This window comes from Sus scrofa, chromosome 8 (assembly GCF_000003025.6).
Source record: "Sus scrofa isolate TJ Tabasco breed Duroc chromosome 8, Sscrofa11.1, whole genome shotgun sequence".
Classification (NCBI taxonomy): Eukaryota; Metazoa; Chordata; class Mammalia; order Artiodactyla; family Suidae; genus Sus; species Sus scrofa.
The window spans coordinates 72,693,766-72,716,861 of record NC_010450.4 but is presented as its reverse complement, the minus strand read 5'-3'; the positions used below and the strand labels follow the sequence as shown (position 1 = coordinate 72,716,861).

The window sequence follows — 23,096 nt, the reverse complement described above, 5'->3', positions numbered from 1 at the left end:
TTGGGAAAGAGCAGGCTATTTTGGAATTACAGGTACCTGTAATTCATTATTAGGTTAAGGGCTTAAAGTCAGGGAGGTGATACTAGAACATGAGGCTTTTGTGTGGTCATATTAATCCCTCTTTTTAGAAGTGAAGTGAAGATCTGCAAACAGCACCGGCATCAGTATTATTAGTGGAATTGGTATTAGATCATAATAGATAAAGTAATTCCATGTTAATGAAGTTGTTTCTGTTGTATAACCAGTACTGTGCAGCAGTTTTCCTCAGAAGAGCAAGAGGCCCTTTATGTAGATCTGTAATATAGTTTATGCTGTTCAATAAGCATTTTATAAACTATTTGCCCAGACAGTAAGCTATTTGATAAGCAGAAGCACAGAAATTAAAAGAATGGAAGGAGAAATGTGAAACACATCAAGTTCAAAGTGTGTGGAATATACCAACCAAAATACAGTCAAATTTTTGTTTTTTAGTTACTAGAGACTTTTCTATCTGAGCAGTCAGAATTCTGAATATGACCAGTAATAGGCATAAAATAATAATCTGCACCTACAAAGTTTTGTTACTTAAAACAGTCAAGTTACTTTTTTTTTTTGTCTTTTTAGCTATTTCTTGGGCCGTTCCCACGGCATATGGAGGTTCCCAGGCTAGGGGTCGAATTGGAGCTGTAGCCACCGGCCTACGCCAGAGCCACAGCAACGTGGGATCCGGGATCCGAGCCGCGTCTGCAACCTACACCACAGCTCACAGCAACGCCGGATCGTTAACCCACTGAGCAAGGGCAGGGACCGAACCCGAAACCTCATGGTTCCTAGTCAGATTCGTTAACCACTGCACCACAAAGGGAACTCCTTTTTTTTTTTTTTTTTCTTTTTTTTTTGTCTTTTCTAGGGCTGCACCTGCGGCATGTGGAGGTTCCCAGGCTAGGGGTCGAATTGGAGCTGTGACCGCCACAGCAATGCCAGATCCAAAGAACCGCGTCTGTGACCTACACAACAGCTGACGGCAAAGCTGGATGCTTAACCCACTGAGTGAGGCAAGGGATCATACCCGCACCCTCATGGTTCCTAGTTGGATTCGTTTCCACTGTGCCACAACGGGAACTCCTCAAGTTACATTTTTAGTGTTTAGTGTTTTATTCCTTAGGATTCATTAGTCATCTAACTCAGACTGTTTTAGACATTAGGAAACAGGCTTGTGGACTAGGAACCATGAGGTTGCGGGTTCGATCCCTGGCCTTGCTCAGTGGGTTAAGGATCTGGTGTTGCCCTGAGCTGTGGTGTAGGTTGCAGATGCGACTTGGATCCTGCGTTGCTATGGCTCTGGCGTAGGCCGGTGGCTACAGCTCCGATTCAACCCCTAGCCTGGGAACCTCCACATGCTGTGGGAGCAGCCCAAAAAATGGCAAAAAAAAAAAAAAAAAAAAAAGGAATGTAAAAAATACCCCAGTAATACAAGCACTTTCTCATAAATTACAGGTTTTGTTTTGCTTTTTCTGTATTCTTGTTAACAACTGTAAAAAGAAATTACCTGGATTCACCTTTTGTTAACCTTTTACTCAATTTGTTTTATCAAATTTTCCTTCCCCCAATCCTTCCCCTCTCCCCCGCATTCATTTTGGCCCTTTATACCTGAACTTTTCAGTGTCGATTTCCTGAGAATAGAGATTTTCTTTTATGATCACAGTAATCAATTTTAGTAAATTTAACATTGATACATTTACTTTTGTCAAATATGTCCAAATTCTTATTATGTCAAATGACCTTTATAGGGTTTTTCTCTCCAGGACAGGATCCTGTCTAGGGTCAGGTATTGCACTTCAATTTTTCTGTAGCTTGGAAAATGTGGAACATCCTCGTAGGTGTCCGCTATTCTTATTGTCTCATTTACATTATTTATACTCCATTTCTTTAAGGGAATTTGAACTTTTTTCCCCTTTGTCTATTTCCCTATTGTGACCAAAAAATGGTACTTTTCTTCTATCGAGATGATGTATTACATCAGTTTCTGAATGTTAAACCAACTTTGCGTTCCTGGGCTAAATTCCACTTGGTTATGGTGTATAATCCTTTATGTTACCAGATTCAGTTTACTAATATTTTGCTGAGGAATTCTTTATTTAAAAGAGATATTGGTCTATGGTTTTTGGTGTTGTTGTCTTTGGATTTGGTAGCGGGATAATAACTGGCCTCAAAATGAGTTGAAAAGTGCCCTCTTTATTTTTTGGAAAACTTTGTGAAGAATTTCTATTTTTCTGTGAACATTTGGTAGAATTCACCAGTGAAGCCATTGAGCATGGGCTTCTCTTTGACATTAGTTTACTGATTGAATTTCTTTACTTGCTCTCTGGCTATTCAGCTTTTTCTATTTCTTAGGTCAATTTTGATAGTTTGTTTCTAGATGTTTGTTTCATGCAAATTGTCCAGTGAATTTGGATACAAGTGTTAATAGAATTTCTTTGTGGAGTTCTCCTGACACAGTGGTTAATGAATCGGACTAGGAACCATGAGGTTGCGGGTTCAATCCCTGGCCTTGCTCAGCGGGTTGAGGATCTGGCATTGCTGTGAGCTGTGGTGTAGGTCACAGATCCCACATTGCTGTGGCTTAGGCTGTCAGCTACAACTCTTATTAGACGCCTAGCCTGGGAACCTCCATATGCCTGGGGAAGTGGCCCTAGAAAAGGCAAAAAGACCAAAAAAAATTTCTTTGTAGTTCTTTTTATTTGTATAACATAGGTGATAATGTCCCCTCTTTATTCCTGATTTTAGTACTTTTTCTTTTCTGTTTTTTCTTGACCAGTGCAGCTGAAGGTTTGCCAATTTTGTTGCTCTTTTCAAAGAATCAGCTTCTGGTTTCATTGACTTTTCTCTTTTTTGTGTTCTCTAGTTCATTAAATTTCCACTCTGATATTTATTTTCTTTCTTCTGACTTGCTTTAGACATAATATGGTCTACTTTTTCCAGTGTTTTAAGGTAGGAGGTTAGAAAATGGACCTTATCTCTTTTTTATTTGTATTTATCAAAATGTAGTTGATTTACCATATTGTGTTAGTTTCAGGCATACAGCATAGTGATTTGGTTATACATATGAGATCTGTTTTAATATAGGCACTTACAGGTATTTCATTGTTTCCCGTAAGTTTTAGCATGTTTGGTCTTTTTTATTCATTTCAAAGTATTTTCTAATTTCCCTTTGTTTTAAGAAAGTTGTTATAGCATGTAAATATTTGAAAGTGTTGTTAGGGGCCTTAATTATAGGAGATTGAAAAATAGGAATCCCTTGAATCTTATAGTTCTTTTTATGATTCTATTTTACATGTCACTCTCTGTCCCTCACGCATCCTCCCCTAAAAATAATCTTCAGAGGAAGCATGTAAAGGAAGTAGTTACCAGCGGTAGCCAGCTATTGAGGTGTGCTGAGGCAGATCCTGGTGAGCCACTCTGTTGAGTGTAGCTCAAGGAATGGAATAATTAATTTTTAACAAAAGTTAATCAATTGTAGACTAAAATTAGAAGAAGCCTTAGAACCAGTGAAGTTCAATCTCCATCCAGTATAGGTGTTTCTTCTAAATACTTTTGGGCAGGTGATCATATAGTTTACACTGTTTCTGAGGTTGATTGATATGTATTTATGTTGCTTTAGATGAAATTACAGTGAGTGTGTTTATCTGATTGTGGAAAATTTGAGAAAAGTACCAAGGCAACAAAATTGGAATCTCAGAACATCTCAGCAGAATATAACAATAGATGGAATTTAACAAGATGATTTTTTTTAGGAGTTACTGTCATGGCTCAGTGGAAACGAATCTGACAAGTATCCATGAGGACGCAGGTTCAATCCCTGGCCTTGCTCAGTGGGTTAAGGATCTGGTGTTGCCATGAACTGTGGTGTAGGTCACAGACATAGCATGGGTCCTGAGTTGCTATGGCTGTGGTATAGGCTGGCAGCTGCAGCTCCAGTTCAACCCCTGGCCTGGGAACTTCTATATGCCACAGGCTGCAGCCCTAACAAAAGCAAAAAAAAAGATGACTTTTTTCAAAAGAATGAATGCATTTAAGGTTTTAACAGGGAATATACACTACCCCGCCCCCCGCAGGGCACCCAAACCCTACACACAATGTCATGGGGCAGGTTAGGGGGAAGTTTGTTTAGGAGTGTACCTTAGAAAGTCTATCTGGGAGTTCCCGTCGTGGCACAGTGGTTAACGAATCCGACTAGGAACCATGAGGTTGAGGGTTCGATCCCTGCCCTTGCTCAGTGGGTCAAGGTTCTGGCGTTGCCGTGAGCTGTGGTGTAGGTCGCAGACTCGGCTCGGATCCCACATTGCTGTGGCTCTGGCGTAGGCTGGCGGCTGCAGCTCCGATTTGACCCCTAGTCTGGGAATCTCCATATGCTGCAGGTGTGGCCCTAAAAAGGATGGGGAAAAAAACAAAAACCATGAATCCAACTAGGAACCATGAGGTTGCAGGTTCGATCCCTGGCCTCACTCAGCGGGTTAATAAGGATCTGACGTTGCCGTGAGCTGTTGGTGTAGGTTTCAGACGTGGCTCAGATCTGGCGTGGCTGTGGCTGTGGCTGTGGCATAGGCCTGCAGCTGTAGCTCTGATTAGACCCCTAGCCTGGGAACCTCCTTATGCCATGTGTGTAGCCCTAAAAATAAATTCATGAATTAAAATAAAGCTAATGATCTTAGACTGCATTAATAAACTGGTGCCAACTTAGAACAGCAAAAATCATGTCATGTGAGGAACTCTTGGACAGTTTTTCAGCTTGCAAAAGATAAACTTGTGAGCATGATAGCAGCCTTCAAACATTTGAAAGATTGGCCTGTGACAGAGATTGGACTTGAGTATTTGTTTTTGGTTATGGTTTTTTGTTTTTGGCCCCAAGGGTTGAAACGAGCCTTTGTTTGCATCCCTTTTTCATCAGGATACTGTTCTGTGGGCATTGTTAGCAATAAAAACATGATATTAGTAGATATGACTACAAAGGGATTTATAATTTATTAGGGGAGATGGTGAGAAGCTACTTTCAGAAGGGAGAGAAATCACCAGATTAGAGAATCAAAAGTTCTTAAAATACCTTTGAGATGGAACTTTCAGGGTAGTTATTATTTTCCCCGAGTTATTTTTTTCTTCTGAGTATGAAAAGTGCTTCATGCTCAATATAGAGAATTTGTAAAAGCCCAGAATTTTAAAGAAGCAAAAAGAAAAAAATTCTAGTTAACCAGAGGTAATTTGCAGTAAGTGAAGTATGTGGTGTGATTAATAGGAAAGAGGATGGTAGCTGGAGTTGGGGTGGGAGGAACATGGCAATTGAAGATTAGGTTTGTGGGTTTTTTGTTTTTTTCAAATTTTAAATTTTTATCAAAAATTAGGGACTTCTCATATATTCTAGACTTAAAAAATGTTTTAAGACTCCCTGGAATCTAAAGCTGATACATAATACAGGTAAAAGGAAATAGTTATATGAGGTCTGTAATGAAAAACACGTTCCCCTGGTGCAGGGCTTCCCCACCCTTTCTCACTCGGTAGAGGTTCATCACTCTCAGCTCTTACCTGTTTTTCTTGTTATTTTACATCATATTTTCAAATAACTTGACCTATTGCTATTTTTGGATAATTTCACTTTTAGATATTATTTACAGTTTTCCTCTGAAATATAAAGATGAGGCTTTCATTCTATCTCTCCCCGTGCCCCACATCCTCCCAGTGTAGTTTTATCACAGAGTTTGTGTTGAAATCTCTCTTCAGTATTTTCATTCTTAATGCTATGTAAATATTGTGGTATATTATATTTACCTTCTTACAAAATCTTTTTCTGAATTTAATAAACTTTTCAGTTGCGTAGCTTTCATCAAATCTAGTGAGGTCTTATTCTTCAGCAGCTTCTCAGTTCAATTTTTTATACATGTTCAAACTTCTATAGTTTTCCTTCAAAAAAAAAAAAAAAAACCCCGGAGTCCCCATCGTGGCTCAGGGGTTAACAAATCTGACTAGGAACCATGAGGTTTCGGGTTCAATCCCTGGCCTTGCTCAGTCGGTTAAGGATCCAACGTTGCCGTGAGCTGTGGTGTAGGTTGCAGACGTGGCTCGGATCCCGCGATGCTGTGGCTCTGACTCCTATTGGACCCCTAGCCTGGGAACCTCCATATGCCCCAGGAGCGGCCCCAGAAAAGGCAAAAAGACAAAAAAAAAAAACCCTAGAAACATCTCTAGTATTCTCAGTAGTCTTGCACTGATTTAGCCTGTTGGTCTTTAGACTTGGCTGCTCATTTTAGAGTGCTGGTTACCTTACTGTTGAGCTTTCTAGATCAACATTGTCCACTAGAATTTCTTGCATTGATAGAAGTGTTCCTTTCTGCACTGTCCAGTGGCATAACCACTAGCCATGTGGGGCTGTTGAGCACTTGAAGTGGGGTTAGTGTGACTAAGAAATTGTATTTTAACTTTATTAAATTCTAATGTAATAGCTACATGTGTAGCTAGTGGACACTATTGAAAGCACAGTTTCACACTGAATAAGTGGAAATGGGTGAGATTTAGTGTAATTGATGTGACAACTTTTTTTAATAAAGAGAGAGATTAGCCCTTACCTGGCTAGATTTTTAAGAGGAATATTTGGAACAAGTACTTTAAAGTATTTCTAGTAAAAAAAGCCTATGACTTAAAAATTTTCGATATAATAATATTCTGGCCAGGGTCCAAAAGTTCTGTCAGTTACATGATCATGTTTTTATTCTCTTTGAAGTGAGCATATTTAGATAACTGATGATTATTATAATGTTTTAATATGTATTTTAAAAAGCTGCTAAATCGTTTATTGTCTCATAACATTTTATTTTGTTTTATAAATTGCTTAATAAGTATCAACATATTTATATAATGCTATACTTACTATATAATTAAATACAGAGCACTGCTTTATATTTGATTTTATAGGTAGCTACATCAAGCTGGGTGGCAGGCAGATCCAAAGGATATCATGAAGTTTCTAGGGCCTTTGGAAAACCAGAGATTGTCTTTCCTGTTGGAAAAGGCAATCTCTAGGGAAGCCCAGATGTGGAAGGTGAATGTGCCGAAGATGCCTACAAGTCAGGTAACAATTTCTCTCTTCACTCTAGATAGATGACTTTTATTAGAGATAAGCGTACTACTCTCATGTGTAATAGTATCTTGACACTGCATTGGAGAAAAATGTGCCATTAAAGGATATGCTTCTTTAAGAATTAACATCTCTTCGTTTCATTCTCAAAACAAAAGTGAACTGTTTTTGTTTGCTTGTTTTATCTGAGTTACATATTTAAGATAGGCCCTTCATTCCTCATAGTCCAATACTTTTAGTAAGCCATCTTTATTTCTAGGTAAAAAGTTTGCCATAGAGGTTGAACATAGTCAAATTGTCTTTAGTGAGCAAAAAAATTGCTCTTTCATGAATATATAAGGAATTCATGTAAACTAAGGCAGTGCCATATTGAGAGCTTCCAGGGAGATAATGAGCAGCTGACCTCTCAGTTACTGTTGGCTATATGCCTTTTCTTTGAGAAATTTCATATAATTAGTTATTTTTTACAAATAACTATGACATTTATCTACTCCAGAAGCATACTATGTGAGATGTCTTACACATCTTTTTATCCCTAGTACTTTTTATCCCTAGCACTGTGCTTGAGATAAAGAATGATGGCCAAGAAATTTTTGGTGTACGTAGGCAAATGACAATATCTAAATTCTTCCTGTGTTGGTTTAGGTTAACCTTTGCTCATAGGTTCTAATTTTCCAACCTGTTTCTATCATTCTGTCCCACAAAAAGCTGAGGAAATATGTTTTGCATTTATTGTTGTCATTTAGTGAATTGAAGATTAGTTTACTTGAATGAGTGCCTTTTGTACTAGGAACATTTGCATGTGCTGTCACATTTAATATCTCATTTAATCCATTGAAATAGGTAGAAGTCCCAGTATGATCAAGACAGCAAATTAGTAGTACAGTTATAACTTTGAACCTTGAAGCAGTTTTCTTCCCATTATTCTTTGTTTTTTATTTTTTACTCATATTTGCTTGTGTGATTTTTTTAGATGACTGGGGTTTCAGTTTTTCAGTAAATGTTTATTAAGTATCTGCTGTATTCTGAGCACTGTTCTAGCATTGGGAATACAAGAATGAGAAAAATAAAAATTCCTGCCCTATGTTCTGACATTCTAGTAAGCCTCAAAGCTTTATTACACCTCTTTTAGAACCATTTCTTTTTTTCTTTTTTTTTCTTTTTTTTTGTCTTTTTAGAACCGCACCCGCGGCATATGGAGGTTCCCAGGCTGGGGATCTAATGGGAGCTGTAGCCACCGACCTACGCCAGAGCCACAGCAACATGGGATCCAAACCGTGTCTGCGACCTACACCACAGCTCACGGCAACACCGGATCCTTAACCGGGGATCTAACCCGAAACCTCATGGTTCCTAGTCCTATTGTTTCCGCTGTGCCACACTAGGAACTCCTTTTATAGGTGTTTTAACAAATATTACCAAGGTTTGTAATACCAGAGAATGAGAATGTCTAAGGGGGATCTATTTAAGGTTTTGCCTTTGGTAATGCCAAGTAGAAGCCATACTTAATTCTTGTAAAATGTGTGTGGGCTTGGTCTGGTGGGAAGAGAAGATAAGCTAGAGGTAGTAGTAAAGAGCTATAGGGTTTGAGCCACTTGACGGAATAACCCCCAAGGACACTTCTATATTCCAGTTCTAATTCTTTTATTTTCTTTTGCGCCTCTCAGGGAACTAACTTTTCTACTTCCATTTCTACTATTGCTCTAAACATGGTTTAACTCCTTCTTGTCTCCCCCTTGCAGAAAGAAGCACAGTCTTGTCTCTAAAACAAACATGTATCTTTCCTAACTTTTCCAATTTTTTTTTTTTTTTTTTGGTCTGGTTAAAATAGAAAAATAAAATATTTTTAAGCTAATTTTTGTCTACTTTTCTTCTTTCTACACCTAAACTCGACTTCATTCTGTTCTTTCACAGTTTTCTTGTAATTGACATTTCCTATCATGCAGTTCAGGACAAAGTGGTCACACAAGAATGTTATACACCTATGACTCCTGTTCTGTGTGCTCCTAGGCACGCTGTACTTCCTGACAGCTCACAGTATTACAATTCCCAGGTGGTTTGACTGAGTTCCTTTGGGGTAGAGTTGTGTCATTTTTGTTTACTGGCATATAATAGGCTCACAGTAAGTACATGTTAAATGAACGTTGATTATCATTTCTTTATAATTCATCCAGATTAGAGAGGTTCTCTTATATAATAATATTTTGAAGTACACAGCAGTTTTGTTAGGAATTTGGGGGGAAATTTTGAAAACTGGTTCAAGTGACATGTACTTTGAGATAGTCTCTATTTTGATATAAAAAGGTAAAGCCCTGCCTCGAGCTGTTTATATAAAGATGATTTTCATTAGCCTTTTGAAACTAAGGAACCTTTTTGGCCATCCAGTTATGTGATTTCCAAATACAGGATTTGAACCATTGGGCTACCAGGTGTATCACAGTCACCCAGGAGGCTTCTTATAGATGCCAGATACTCTTCCAAACCTGCTGGGGCTTGTGGCAACTATGGAAATTTGCATTTCAAAAAACTTCATTGTTTTATTAATATGTGTTAAGTTTGGGAAACACTGATTTAGTCTAACCACACAATAAAGTGTTCTCACATCTCTGGTAAGTGATCCTCTGTTTTGGATACTTTGTTTGTTCCACCAGGGAAAAGCTCTATAAATCATTGGAAAGCTTTGACAGGAACTCCTGTCTGTCTTTTTCATTTTAGTTTATTCTGGTGAGTGTGTGATAGTATCAAATTGGGTTTTAATTTGCATTTCTTTGCAAACTCATGAAATTCGGCAATTTATTGTGTGCTTATTGGCCATTAAGTACACTTTTTAAGTAAAATATCTGTTCAGACTTTTCACCTCGTTTTCTCTTGCGTTCCTTTTTGAATTGTTTTGTTAGGAGTTCTTTCTTTTGCAGGCTGTATGTTTTATACATATCTTTATAGCTCTATTTGTGTTGTATTGATGAATAGAAATTCTTAATTTTTAATGGCCACATTATCAAACTTTTTCCCTTTTTGCTTAATCATTTTATAGAAATGTTTGCCTACTGCAGAGTAATGAAGATAGGATTCTTTTTTTTTTTTCTTTTTGTGTGTTATGAAGTAGGAGTAATCGCTTCACAAGTAATCCTTCTCCATGTAGAAAACCAGTACCATTTATTAAAAAGAATTTTTTACCACTGCCATAACGTACTTTTGTTAAGTGACTGCTGTAAATGGGTAGATATATTTGTGGGTCAGTTTCTTGCTTCTTTTCTCATCATTGTTCTGTCTGCCTCTCTTTAATACAACACTGCCTCAGCTTTGGTGGCATAATTTTTTTAAATTTAAGATTGTCTTGGCTATTTTAAGCCTTTTGCCCTTCCATATGTGTTTTTATTTTTATTTTTTTTATTTTTATTTTTGTCTTTTCTATGGCTGAACTCATGGCATATGGAGGTTCTCAGGCTAGGGGTCTAATCGGAGCTGTAGACGCTGGCCTACACCAGAGCCACAGCAATGCAGGATCCAAGCGGCGTCCGCGACCTACACCACAGCTCACAGCAACACCGGATCCTTAACCCACTGAGTGAGGCCAGGGATCAAACCTGCAACCTCATGGTTCCTAGTCAGATTCCTTAACCACTATGCCATATTGGGAACTCTCCATATGTGTTTTTAAACATACTACCAATTTCCAAAAAAATTAAAAAATTGTGGGGATTTTGTTTTTATTGAATCTGTATATTGATTTGGGGAAAAATTAACATGTTTATGAGTCTTCTAATCCATGAACATAGAATATTTCTCCATTTTTCTGTAAAGGTGATCTTCAGTTTCTTTTAACAGTGTTTGGTAATTTAGGTTTATTCCTGGGTGTTTGAGTCTTCTTGAGGCTATTACAAGTGGTATCATTTTAAATTTTTTTATTTTTTTATATAATTCTATATGCTGGTATATATACTTTCTTGTTTTACAGAATTAGCTAGGGTCTCTCTTTTTCTTGTTTTACAGAATTAGCTACAGAACACTGCTGAAGTCTTAAATTGAGGAGAGAGCTTTCAATGTTTCACCGTTAACTAATATTTGCTATATGTATAGTTCTTAGTCATACAGATTAAGAAATTCCTTTCTCTGCCTTAGTTTGCTAACAGATTTTTTTCATAAGTAGGTGTTGAATTTTTATACATCATTGAATTTTGCTGACATTTTGGATAGGAGTTTCACATCTGTGTTCATGGGTGAGATTCATTTGTAATGCCTTTGTTAGGTTTTCATGATAAAGTTATGCTGGCTTTGTAAAATGATTTGGGATTTTTTTGAAAAAATGCTCTCAGTTTGTTTAGATTGTTACTATTTCTTTCTTTCTTTTCTTTTTTTTGTCTTCTTGCCATTTCTTGGGCCACTCCCATGGCATGTGGAGGTTCCCAGGCTAGGGGTCCAATTGGAGCTGTAGCCGCTGGCCTGCACCACAGCCACAATCACAGCCACATGGGATCCGAGCCGTGTCTGCGACCTACACCACAGCTCAGGGCGATGCTGGATCCTTAACCCACTGAGCGAGGCCAGGGATCGAACCTGCAACCTCATGGTTCCTAGTCGGATTCGTTAACCCCTGAGCCACGATGGGAACTCCATTACTATTTCTTTCTTAAATGTTGAAAGGTTTCACAGCAAAGCCACCTTGAGATTTATCTATAGGAAAATATTTAATAATCCAATTTCTTTGGTAAATATGAGGCTAATCAGGTCTTCATCTAAATCTGATCTCAGTTTTGGTGAATTGTGTTTTTTAAGGGGTTTTTTTTCATTTTATTGAAAATATCAAATTATTTGTGTAAAGTTACTCATAATAATCTCTTTTTAACATCGAAAGGGTCCATAGTGATGTTTCCTTTTTCATCTTAGTTGATTTGTGCTTTTTCTTTCTTGATCAGTCTTGCTAGAGGTCTGTCAGTCTTTTAGTTCTGTTGATTTTCCCTGTTGTACCTTTGTTTTTAGTTTTGCTCTTACTTTCACTATTTCTATTTTCTTTGTGTAATTTACTGTTCTTTATCCTGATATATGCTTAAATAATTGATTTTCCAGTTTTCTTCTTTTTTAATATATGCATTTAGAGTTATAAATTTTCCTCAAGGCATGACTGCCACCCTTGCCTAATTTGTTATTAGATCCAGTATTGGGTTCTTAGGTTGATTTGTTATATTTTTTCAGTTTTAGAATTTTTCTTTGGATTTTTTATATGTTTCATTTCTCTAGTGAAAATTTTCATCTTTTCATCTATTTTCCTTCCTCTGTTTGCCTTTATATTAAGTCCTTTTCTGATAACTCAAAGTCTGAGATCTTTTTACTTTTTTTTTCCCCTCTTGGATTTTGATCACTTGGTTTTTTCTCTTATCATGCCTGGTTATTTTTGATTGGTTGCTGAACTTTAGGAAAAATTGTAGGTGCTCTAGATGTTATCTTTCTGCAGCTGGGTTCAGTCTTCCCTCTGGTAGGCAAACTGAATAGATTACACTTTAATCCACTGAGGGCCTGTGCTGATTGGAGGCAGTGTTGCTGTTGTGTATGGCTTCATGCACTTCTGGTTGCCCCCAACTCCTAGAGGGTAGCCCAGGATTCCAGCTGAGAGCTTGGGGTGTTTACCAGCTCCCCTTATTCCTGAAGGGTGCTAATAAACTCTCTTCTTAACACTGTTTTGCTTTTCACTCGCTCTCTGCTTAGTCTCTTAGATTCTTGTCCTAACTTCATAATTTCATTTAGAAAATGTTTAAAGAGGAAAATCAGCTGAGGGTCACATTCAGAGCTCTCTGACTCTTCCTCTTCCCACTAGGTTCTTGGCTCTTCAAGTCTCCATATTTTGTCTCTTTCCTTGTAAGACTCCCCAAAGCTCTCTTCATTTCTTTGCTCAACTTTAAGCCTTTTGCTGTACTCACAGGATGGGTGAATGCCCAAAAGGGAAAGCTATGCAGAGTGTTGACTCATCTCTTTTTGTTACCTTCTCTCTAGATTCTTGGCCCCTCAAGGCCTGGTTATCCTAGAAGTTCTGATACCTTCCTCTTGTTGTTGTTGTTGTTAATAGCTTTTCTAGTTGTTCTCAGCTAGAGTGAAGACTTGCTGCTAACTATTCAGTTGTGGCCGGAAGCGAAAAGGTAATTTTTTAAAAAGTGTTGATCTGTTTAGCAGGTGTGACAAGAGATGCTGTGGGAGCACAGGAAGATACTTTAGCCCAACTAGAGTTATCAGGGAAAAGTACCTGGTTGGGAATGACCACTGAAATAGCTCTTAAAGGATAAATAATGGGGTAAAAGAGAGGAAAGTGTGTTCCAACAAGAGGGAACAGTGATAGAAGATGACATGGCAGGAGTAAGGAAGAACCGTAAATACAAGTACTGCTCTTATGAATTTTAAGGGAAAGTGATGAAACGTAAGTGAGGCTAGAGAGGTAGGTCATAGAGGGATTTGTATACCATCCCTGGGGGATTATAGTTAATCTTTTAGGTAATGGTGAACCTTTTAGATTTTAAAGCTGGGGAGGATTTGTGTTTTAATGATCAGAATAGCAGTAGGTGGAATATAAAGCCCTGTGTTTTACCATGTTGAATCAAACCATCATAAATTCTCTTTGGGGTTAGTTCAACCCTTTAACCCCATTTGAGCAACCCATATGAGAGAAAACAGATCCTTTGATCAGGAAATACTCTTAGGGGTAGGCAGACTCTGCCCTCCTTCTCCCTTCCCTCCTGAGTGGGATTAGGCATATACCTAATTTTTAAAAGGTATTCTGATAATATTACTGTTCAGTACATGTTTGAAATGATTGGAAAAAATGATCTTAGGATCAGTATCACTTCAGTTAAGAGTGAGTCTTCTCATGGGGCTCTCATCATGGCTTGGCGGAAATGAATCCGACTAGTATCCATGAGCACGCAGATTCAATCCCTGACCTCACTCAGGTTAAGGATCTGGCGTTGCCGTGGGCTGTGGTGTAGTTGCAGATGGGGCTCAAATCCCGAGTGGCTGTGGTGTAGGCTGGAGGCTACAGTTCCAGCTCCAATTTGACCACTAGCCTGTTATGCCCTGGTATGACCCATAAGCCGTGGATATGCCCTCCCTACTCCCAGAAAAGAGTAAATCTTCTCAGACTGTTGTCTTTTGTGGAGTTTTTTTGGTTATCATTAGTTTTAGCTAGTGATAGTACTAGCCACGCAGGAATGCTCTTTTGGTCCTAGTTTCAAATTTTAAAATAGAGGTTATGTTAAATTTCCAAAAATTTTTGTTAACTAATTGTATTATAATTGGTATAAAAGAATTATTTATATGTAATTTACATGTGTTTTGTAAATGTTTTTTCTGGCATCATTAAAGCATCAGGTATTTCTAGATGTGGGAAGGACAAAACTAGTATTTAAGTGCCTTTTACATTCTATGTGCTCTACACGTTATATCATTTAGTTATAAATATGGTATGAAAATCTATTTAACTGTGTTCCCCTGTGTTAAACCCATAGTTAGAGCACATTATGTCCATCTTTTGTAGGACTTCTTAACAGTTATATGTTTGTATTAATTGTTTAATGTCAAATACCAAGTCACATTATGTAATGCAATCTGTCATTTAGGGATTTTTTTTTTTTCTCCTTTCTTACTAACCTGAAGGTGGAATTAATGGTGTTTTTGATCCTCATTGCTGCTCTTGGTCTGTGTTCTTTCACCCTACTAAAAGCCTCCCCAGTTGTATCCGATTGTATCACCATCTACAGTTTATTTCTTTGTTCTCGACTTGTTTGGATGGCTTACTTAATATAACTTTGGACATTTTTAGATAAAAGCTCATCTTGGTAGAAGTTTAATTTTTCTTGAATGCTTAACTCTCTCCATGTGCAAGTTTTGTGACTGCTTCACTTGGTTCCTAGGGACCCTTAGGGCCCCTAGTTCATGCTTTAAAGTAGCACCTCAAGGCTTTATGGAGAATGGAATATTGTAAAACCAGTGACCATGCTAAGAACTGTTTGACCCAGGGACCAGCTATGGGGCTGTGTCTGCTTTCCTCCCATCTCTGGAAAGCCATAGCTCCAGATATTATTTTGGTGCCTTTTTCAGATTCCTTTTGTGTGTGAGAGAGAGAGAAAATCCAACTCCTGGCTTTAATAGCCTAACTCCACAGTTTCCTCTGTCAAGTTGGACAATAGTCTCTGCAGGACATAAATTTCCCTGCTACTCCAAGTACCCAAAACCTGTCAAGCCCACGACTTCATTACCGTGAACAACCTTGTGTTCCTTCCCTTCCTCCCTCCCTTCCCTGCCCCCATGCATATGGAAGTTCCCAGGCCAAGGATTGAATCCAGGCTGCATCTGTGACAACACTGCATCCTTTAACCCACTGTGTTCAGTTGGGAATTGAACCTGTGCTTTCAGAGCAACCGAGCCGCTACAGTCAGGTTCTTAACCCACTGTGCCACGATGGGAACTCCATCCCCATGTTTCTTTATGATTCATGGGATTGTATCACTGATTCTCAGCGTATCTGTTTATAGCAGTCTTTTCCATCCATCTTGATTATTTACAAGACAGAGGAGTTTAACAATAGGTTATTGCCTCCAGGTTGACATGGTTCTTATCCTTCAGAGTAAAGTTCACAGATTTAAAATACTTGGTTCTTTTCCTTGCTTCACAAATAGTCACCCTCTCCCCTCACTCTTAAAATGCGTCAGCTGCTGTCTCCTCTAAGAACTTTTTATTCCCCTCCCACAATGGGCCAGGTGCCCTTCCACTGTGCTCCTCTAGCACCCTGTTACATACATCTGTTTTGGTTTCGCTTTTAGTTTTAGGATTTTGGGCTACAGCAGCTTGATGTAGGATCTCAGTTCCCAGACCAGAAACTGAACCTGGGCTGCAGTGCCACTAGATCACCAGAGAGTGCCCTACATTTGTTTTAATGCTTACCATATTTTATTGATATTTTTTGATTATTTGCCTCACCATGAGACTTAAGTTTTGAAGTTTAAACAGGGAGTTTTTCATTCTTCGTTGTATTCCCATGACATATTATAACAATCAACACTTAATATCATTTGATTTACATTTGAACTAAACTAAATTTTTTTACAGTCAAATATTTTCAGATTATTGTTCATGGTCTTCACATCATCCTGGTGGTGAGATGTAAAAATATAAGAGGTTGTAAATCATCTTTATTTCATTTTCTTGTCTGTATTTCTTGTGCAATCTAGGGTCAGTCTTTATTTGACAAAGGGTATTGACCAGAAGGTGAATGTATGGCAGTTATAAACGACCAGTTATAACTGAGTTTTGAGCTAAATGTAAAAATTATGTGTATGATTAGTTTGGCCAACACAGAAACACTTGACTTTGTTGTGCCAAAGCCGAAAACTGACAGAAAGAGGAGTTGGAATAAAATAAGGGCAACTTGCCAGTGCAGTGAGGAAGGAGAGAAGAAATTCCAGCTGAAATACTGTTTGAGGAGATATATTCTCAAGATGTACATCTCAAGCTCTTAATGCATCTTTCTGTGATAATAGCAATCAGTCTCATAAAGTTGACCCTGAGTGATCAGGAAGAAAGATTTAAGCTGTGGTTCCTATACTTTCTGAGGAATGAGATAAAAGAGATTTCTATCCAAAATGGTCATGGTGATGATAAATCTTGCAGTGTTTAAACCTTTACTTGTCTGAAACCCTCACTTACTGAAAATAATCTTTTCCATTAATCACGGAGTCATTTCTGTACACTTTTGTGTTTACCACGCAGAAGTAGTACTTATGTGGAAATGTTTCATGTATTAGTAGAAGATTAAGTATTACTAGATTCGTTTTGTTTTTTTATGGTGCCTGCAAAACTCAAGATAAAGGTATCTAAATCATTAACTGTTGCTTTAAAATGCGCACCTTTTAAAAACTAAACCCATACTCAGCAATTAAAAATAACATGTAGGAAGATTAAAACATCAATAATGTTTAGTGTTTGTATTGTATCCATACAACTTGTGATGATAAGTTGGTTCAGGTTAAGTTCTTTGCTGTTCTTTCATCATTTTTAAATGTATAGTTCGTCTGTTGTTCATATCTTTAATTTATTCCTATTGACTTTTGTTTTGAATAAGCTGTTATCCCATTTATATTTCCCGAGGCAGTTTAAGGGCCATTTGCTTCATTGGAAAGAAATTCACTATATTTTTTTATTCTCAAGAATTGAGAGGCGTTCCTGTCGTGGCGCAATGGAAACGAATCCGACTAGGAACCATGAGGTTTCAGGTTCAATCCCTGGCCTTGCTCAGTGGCTCAAGGATCCAGAGTTGCTGTGAGCTGTGGTGTAGGTCGCAGACATGGCTTGGATCTGATGTAGCTGTGGCTGTGGCGTAGGCCGGCAGCCGTAGCTCCAATTAGACCCCTTGTCTGGGAACCTCCAGGTGCCCTAAAACAAACAAACAAAACAAAACAACAAAAAGAATTGAGAAAATTTAGTTCTAAAATTACTATCAGTTGAGAATAATGTTACCTAAACTTTAAAATGTTATATTCCCTGAAAACCTCAAAGTATAGGTGTATGATGAGGTGACAATGTGAAAGTTTTATTTAATAAGTATGAAAAAAATTAATATTAAATGCTATAACATAGTACATAAGGTTTTACCTTCATTTATCTCATTTGACAGATTTTGAATAAACTTAAAAGTATTTTTGAACATATAAACACTTATTCCATAGCATTTGCTAACCTTTTATAGGCAATAATTATAAACTATCCTTGTTAATAACTTGAAACTTTACTTGTTCTCTTTTATTTTTATTTTTTAATTGTTCCCTTGTAGAATGTTTCTCCATCCCAGAGAGATGAAGTGATTCAGTGGCTGGCCAAACTCAAGTACCAATTCAACCTTTACCCAGAAACATTTGCTCTGGCTAGCAGTCTTTTGGACAGGTTCTTAGCTACTGTAAAGGTAAATATTTTAGAATACACTTACATACAGCTTCTTTATTGAGGGTTTATATGCTACACTAGGGGCTATTAGTAGAATATTCTACAAAGTGGATGGAGTGGAAAACCTGATGATAGATATATACCTATAAAAAGACGTGATGTCTTCTGCTCTTGCTTTAAGTTTTCAGAAATGTTTCTAATTCTGTAATTTTCTTTTGGCTACCAGTATTCATAACTTACACTTAATCTATGAGAGTTTTGATCCTTTGATTTTAATACATATCATAGCATTGGCAGAATGTTTAGTCATCTTTTAACACACTGAGGTCTAGTTGTGAATAGCGAATCAGACTAGTATAAACCTATTGTATATTTTTCTGTCACTACTTATTTATTGAATCCCTTTTGTGTAGCTTTCTGAACAATATATAAATACTTTCTAGAGGCATACATTTGGAGTATAACAAGATGAACTGTCATAAAATAACTTTGGTGTATTTTTGTTAAATGGCATTGTTAGAAATAAGTTTTATGTTGTCCCTGTTGGTATAATGTAGCATTGGTTATATTATGTGAAATCAATCATAGTAGCCTTCAACAGATTTAGAGCAGAAAGTCAGCATTTATTCAGTGGCAAGATGAAAAAGCAGAAGAGCTATTCATTTTTCATTTGAATGCCAGGAAAATGTAAGCTGGGGGAACTATGAATTCAGTGCTAAAGGTACTGTATACTTTGTTATTAGGTATTTTAAAAAAAAGAAGCCAAAAAAATTATGGAGTGGAAGAATTTGGATGGTTACTCAGTTACCTTTCTGTGTTTCAAACTTCTACTTTTGAGAAATTTAAAGAAACTTTAATTATAGTGATATTGATTTCCTGAAGTTTGGGTTACTGAGATGCCTGCATTTTCCCCAGCACCAAGTCCCTTCCCCCTTCTCCCTATTCCTTGACTGTAGCTAATCCCACTTTCATAGGGAAAGATGAATTGGAAGTCAATGTCCTGTCTTGGGTTATGTGTTTTTTCAAAAAATTTAATGGGCTTACTTAGCATCTATCATAGAAAAGATTTTTACTGACCTTATTGTTAAATGAAATTTCTGTAACAGAATTTTGCCAAGTAAAATCTCATTATTTTCATGTTTCTTATTTAATGGGTCCTGTTATGTTACTAGCCTCAGATACTCTTACTTAGAGATGATTAATCTATATTGAAATTAATCTATATCAATCTCTATAATTAATCTATATTATAGAGATGTTTAATCTGTATCGTTCAGTATAGAAATATCTCTATGATTATATTGTTCAATATAGAAACTATAAAATGCATTAGAGTTTAAAGGTGCTTAAAGCAGACCTTCAGCGGGCTGCAACAGTGCTTCTCAATCCCAGCTGTGCAGAAGAATGTACTCTGAAGTTCTTTAAAAGTGTAGACCCTGAGCCCTATTCCAGACCTACTCAATATGAATCTCTGACAGATGAGATCTGGATATCTGTATGTAAAAAAAACTACATAGATGATTCTGATGTACATCCAGGATTGAGAACTGATGTTTGTTAAAAATACACACATACACATTTGCTGTTGGGATTCTTTTTAGCACTAAATTGATTATTGGTGTCCTTGATTTGAGAGTTGCATTGCCTACCCAAAGTTGTTAACTTTTGGACCCTTTTCTTTGTAATGAACCCTGATTACCTCAGGGATATGGTTTTGATGTGTTGTATACATGGGGAAATAAGGGAACCTGGAAAACTGTCTTAGCAACAAAATTTGACTTCACTTTCTGGATCACTGTATGGTGTCTGTTAACCGCTGAGACTTTTCTCACCTGTAAAAGAAGATGTAAAGCATAATATTTATGAAAGTGCTTTCTAAACCATAGTATTCTGATTAATATTAAGGATTATTTTAAAATATTGGTAGTATTAAACTAGCTTTTATTTCTCATACAGGTAGAGGATTGGAAGGTTCCTAGACAGTATGCCATTTATAATGAGGCAGTGGTCTTTGGCATGTTTATTAAATGATTAATCAAAGCTATACTCTGGTCATTAGAAGCCTTCCCCAGTTTCATGGGAATATAGTATTTAAATACAAAGTAAATGTCGAAACATTAAATAACTTATTTCTGTGTCAGTATAACTGGACTGAATTGTCCTATTTATTTAATACTGGATTCTGATGTTGGGTTGGCAAAACCCTTATTCTACCAATAAGGTAGAAAGTGGGCCTACCTTATTACAGATAAGGGAAAGAGGCAAATTCAAGCCCTCCTATGGTTGTCAAACCCAGGAGAGGTTTCCCCCCTCCACTGATTGATTCTGTATATATTTAGGGGCCTTTCATTCTTACCATGGAACCTGAATATATAATTTTGGAGGTGAAAATTTTAATTAGAAATTTTCATCTGCTAGCATCCTATAATTTTTTAAAGCATATGAAACATATAAATAGCCTTCCTTTTATAGTCTTCTTTCTCTATAATTCCTCTAACATCTAGTATGTTAATCTGACAGGTAAAGAGAATAAAACTAACTTAGAAAAAATACACAAGTATATTTTTAATTGAAGGAATTTTTAAAAATAAAAAAATGTCTTCTGAAATCAAGCCTATCTCTGCTGGATAGAAATTGACTTTGGCTAACTAGCATTAGTTGAATGTCCAGCAATGGAATAATCTTAGTATTTCCATAGAGAGTAATATAGCTAGGGTTATGAAGGTAAGAGTTCTGATCTTAGGAAGCAGTGGGTGGGAATCAAATTAATGGATACCATGGAATTGTGGACATACTTGTCTCATCTGCATATCTAATTTTAAAAAATAAAGTCTTAACTTTTTGAAGAATCATTGAAGTTCCTCTCTTTCCCTTTTCCCCATTTTAGGCCCACCCAAAATACTTGAGTTGTATTGCAATCAGCTGTTTTTTCTTAGCTGCCAAGACTGTTGAGGAGGATGAGGTAAATATTTTCCTTTAAAGATTAGTCATGTTTCTTTTTTGAAATTTCTGTTTATTAACTTGCTTTCTGTTTATCAAAACAAAAACTGAAAATGAGTTTTTTGGTTTTTTGTCCTGTCCTCCCTGCCCCATCCCCCTTTGCTTTGGATAGAGAATTCCAGTACTGAAGGTGTTGGCAAGAGATAGCTTCTGTGGATGTTCTTCATCTGAAATTTTAAGGATGGAGAGAATTATTCTGGATAAGTTGAATTGGGATCTTCACACAGCCACACCATTGGATTTTCTTCACATTGTAAATATACCTGAAGTCTTTATATGAATATGTGGTCCTATTTCAATAGCTTCAAAAGTAAATTGCCCTCTCTTTTTTTATTGTTGTTCTGATTTTTAGGAAAAGGAAAATTATTGCAATTAGCCAGGAAAATTTAGAAATTAGGATACGTCAAGTCACTGAAGCTAAAATTGCAAACTTAGAAATTGAGTAACACCTGTGGAGGTTACATCAATTTTTGTTAGAACTTATCTAGACATTTAAGTAAAACTAGAATGATGTTCTTGTGATTTTTTTTTTTTTTTTTTTTAGTTCCATGCCATTGCAGTGTCAACTAGGCCTCAGTTACTTTTTAGTTTGCCCAAACTGAGCCCATCTCAACATTTGGCAGTCCTTACCAAGCAACTACTTCACTGTATGGCCTGCAACCAACTTCTGCAGTTCAAAGGATCTATGCTTGCTCTGGCCATGGTTAGTTTGGAAATGGAGAAACTCATTCCTGATTGGCTTCCTCTTACAATTGAACTGCTTCAGAAAGCACAGGTAGGTGTCAGTCTAATTAAATAGTGTTCATTTAAAATTTTTTCTTTTACCGTGATACATAAGGTTAGAAGATTATTATAAAACTAAGAGACCTTTTAATCTTATAATGGCAACCTTTTTTTTTTTTTTTGCTTTTTAGGGCCACAGCCACAGCATATGGACATTCTCAGGCTAGTGGTCCAATCAGAGTTACAGCTGCGAGCCTGCGCCACAGCCATAGCCATGCCAGATCCAATCCGTATCTTCTACCTACAGCACAGCTCACAGCAACGCCAGATTTTTAACCCACTGAGCAAAGCCAGGGATCGAACCCCAAACCTCATGGTTCCTAGTTGGATTCGTTTCCACTGTGCCATGACGGGGATTCCTGGCAACCTGTTTTTAAGAGTAGACATTCTATGGGTTAGATGTCTCTTTTCTCTCTCTCTTTTTTTTTTTTCTTCTTAGGGCCACACATGTGGCATATGGAAGTTCCCAGGCCAGGAGTCATATCAGAGCTGTAGCTGCTGACCTACACTACAGCCACAGCAACATAGGATCCGAAGCAGGTCTGCAACCTACATCACAGTTCATGGCAATGCCGGATCCTTAACCCACTGAGTGAGGCCAGGGATCAAACCTGCATCCTCATGGTTATTAGTTGGGTTTTAACCCTCTAAGCCGCAACTGGAACTCCCTCTTTTCTTCTCTTACAAAGCTTAGTTAGTGTTTTCTTAATTCTTTTTACCTCTTCTTCTAGATTACTTAAGGTGGAATGGACTGGGAGTTTGGGTTTAGTAGATGCAAACTGTTACATTTAGAATGGATAAACAATAAGGTCCTGCTGTATCTCCTGGGATAGACCATGATGGGAAAATATTTTTAAAAAGGATGTATGAGGAGTTCCTGTCATGGCGCAGTGGTTAACGAATCCGACTAGGAACCACGAGGTTGCGGGTTCGGTCCCTGCCCTTGCTCAGTGGGTTAGCGATCCGGCGTTGCTGTGAGCTGTGGTGTAGGTTGCAGACGCGGCTCGGATCCTGCGTTGCTGTGGCTCTGGCGTAGGCCGGTGGCTACAGCTCGGATTTGACCCCTAGCCTGGGAACCTCCATATGCTGCAGGAGCAGCCCAAGAAATAGCAAAAAGACCAAAAAAAAAAAAGGATGTATGTGTATGTATAACTGACTCATTTTGCTGTACAGCAGAAATTGGCACATTGTAAATCAGCTATACTTTAATAAAAAAATGGAATTAATAAGATTTTTGATAAATATACTCCATTAGTTTTATATGAAGAACATTCCTAGTTATATTTGTAGG

The 23,096-nt window shown here is 37.4% G+C and overlaps 1 protein-coding gene across 2 annotated transcripts in view; it reads left to right on the top strand.

Annotated features, from left to right (window-relative positions):
* The window catches only part of CCNI (cyclin I), a 33,213-nt gene that overhangs the window by 2,446 nt on the left and 7,671 nt on the right, over nucleotides 1-23,096 (top strand). The window contains exons 2-6 of one of the 2 annotated variants that reach the window (XM_003129097.6): nucleotides 6,940-7,096; nucleotides 17,913-18,041; nucleotides 20,910-20,984; nucleotides 21,135-21,275; nucleotides 21,567-21,797. In XM_003129097.6, the coding sequence (XP_003129145.1) occupies nucleotides 6,983-7,096; nucleotides 17,913-18,041; nucleotides 20,910-20,984; nucleotides 21,135-21,275; nucleotides 21,567-21,797 (690 nt within the window). In that variant the 5' untranslated portion in view covers nucleotides 6,940-6,982. The remainder of the gene's footprint in view (nucleotides 1-6,939; nucleotides 7,097-17,912; nucleotides 18,042-20,909; nucleotides 20,985-21,134; nucleotides 21,276-21,566; nucleotides 21,798-23,096) is intronic. The other variant, XM_021101478.1, reaches the window with a different exon arrangement.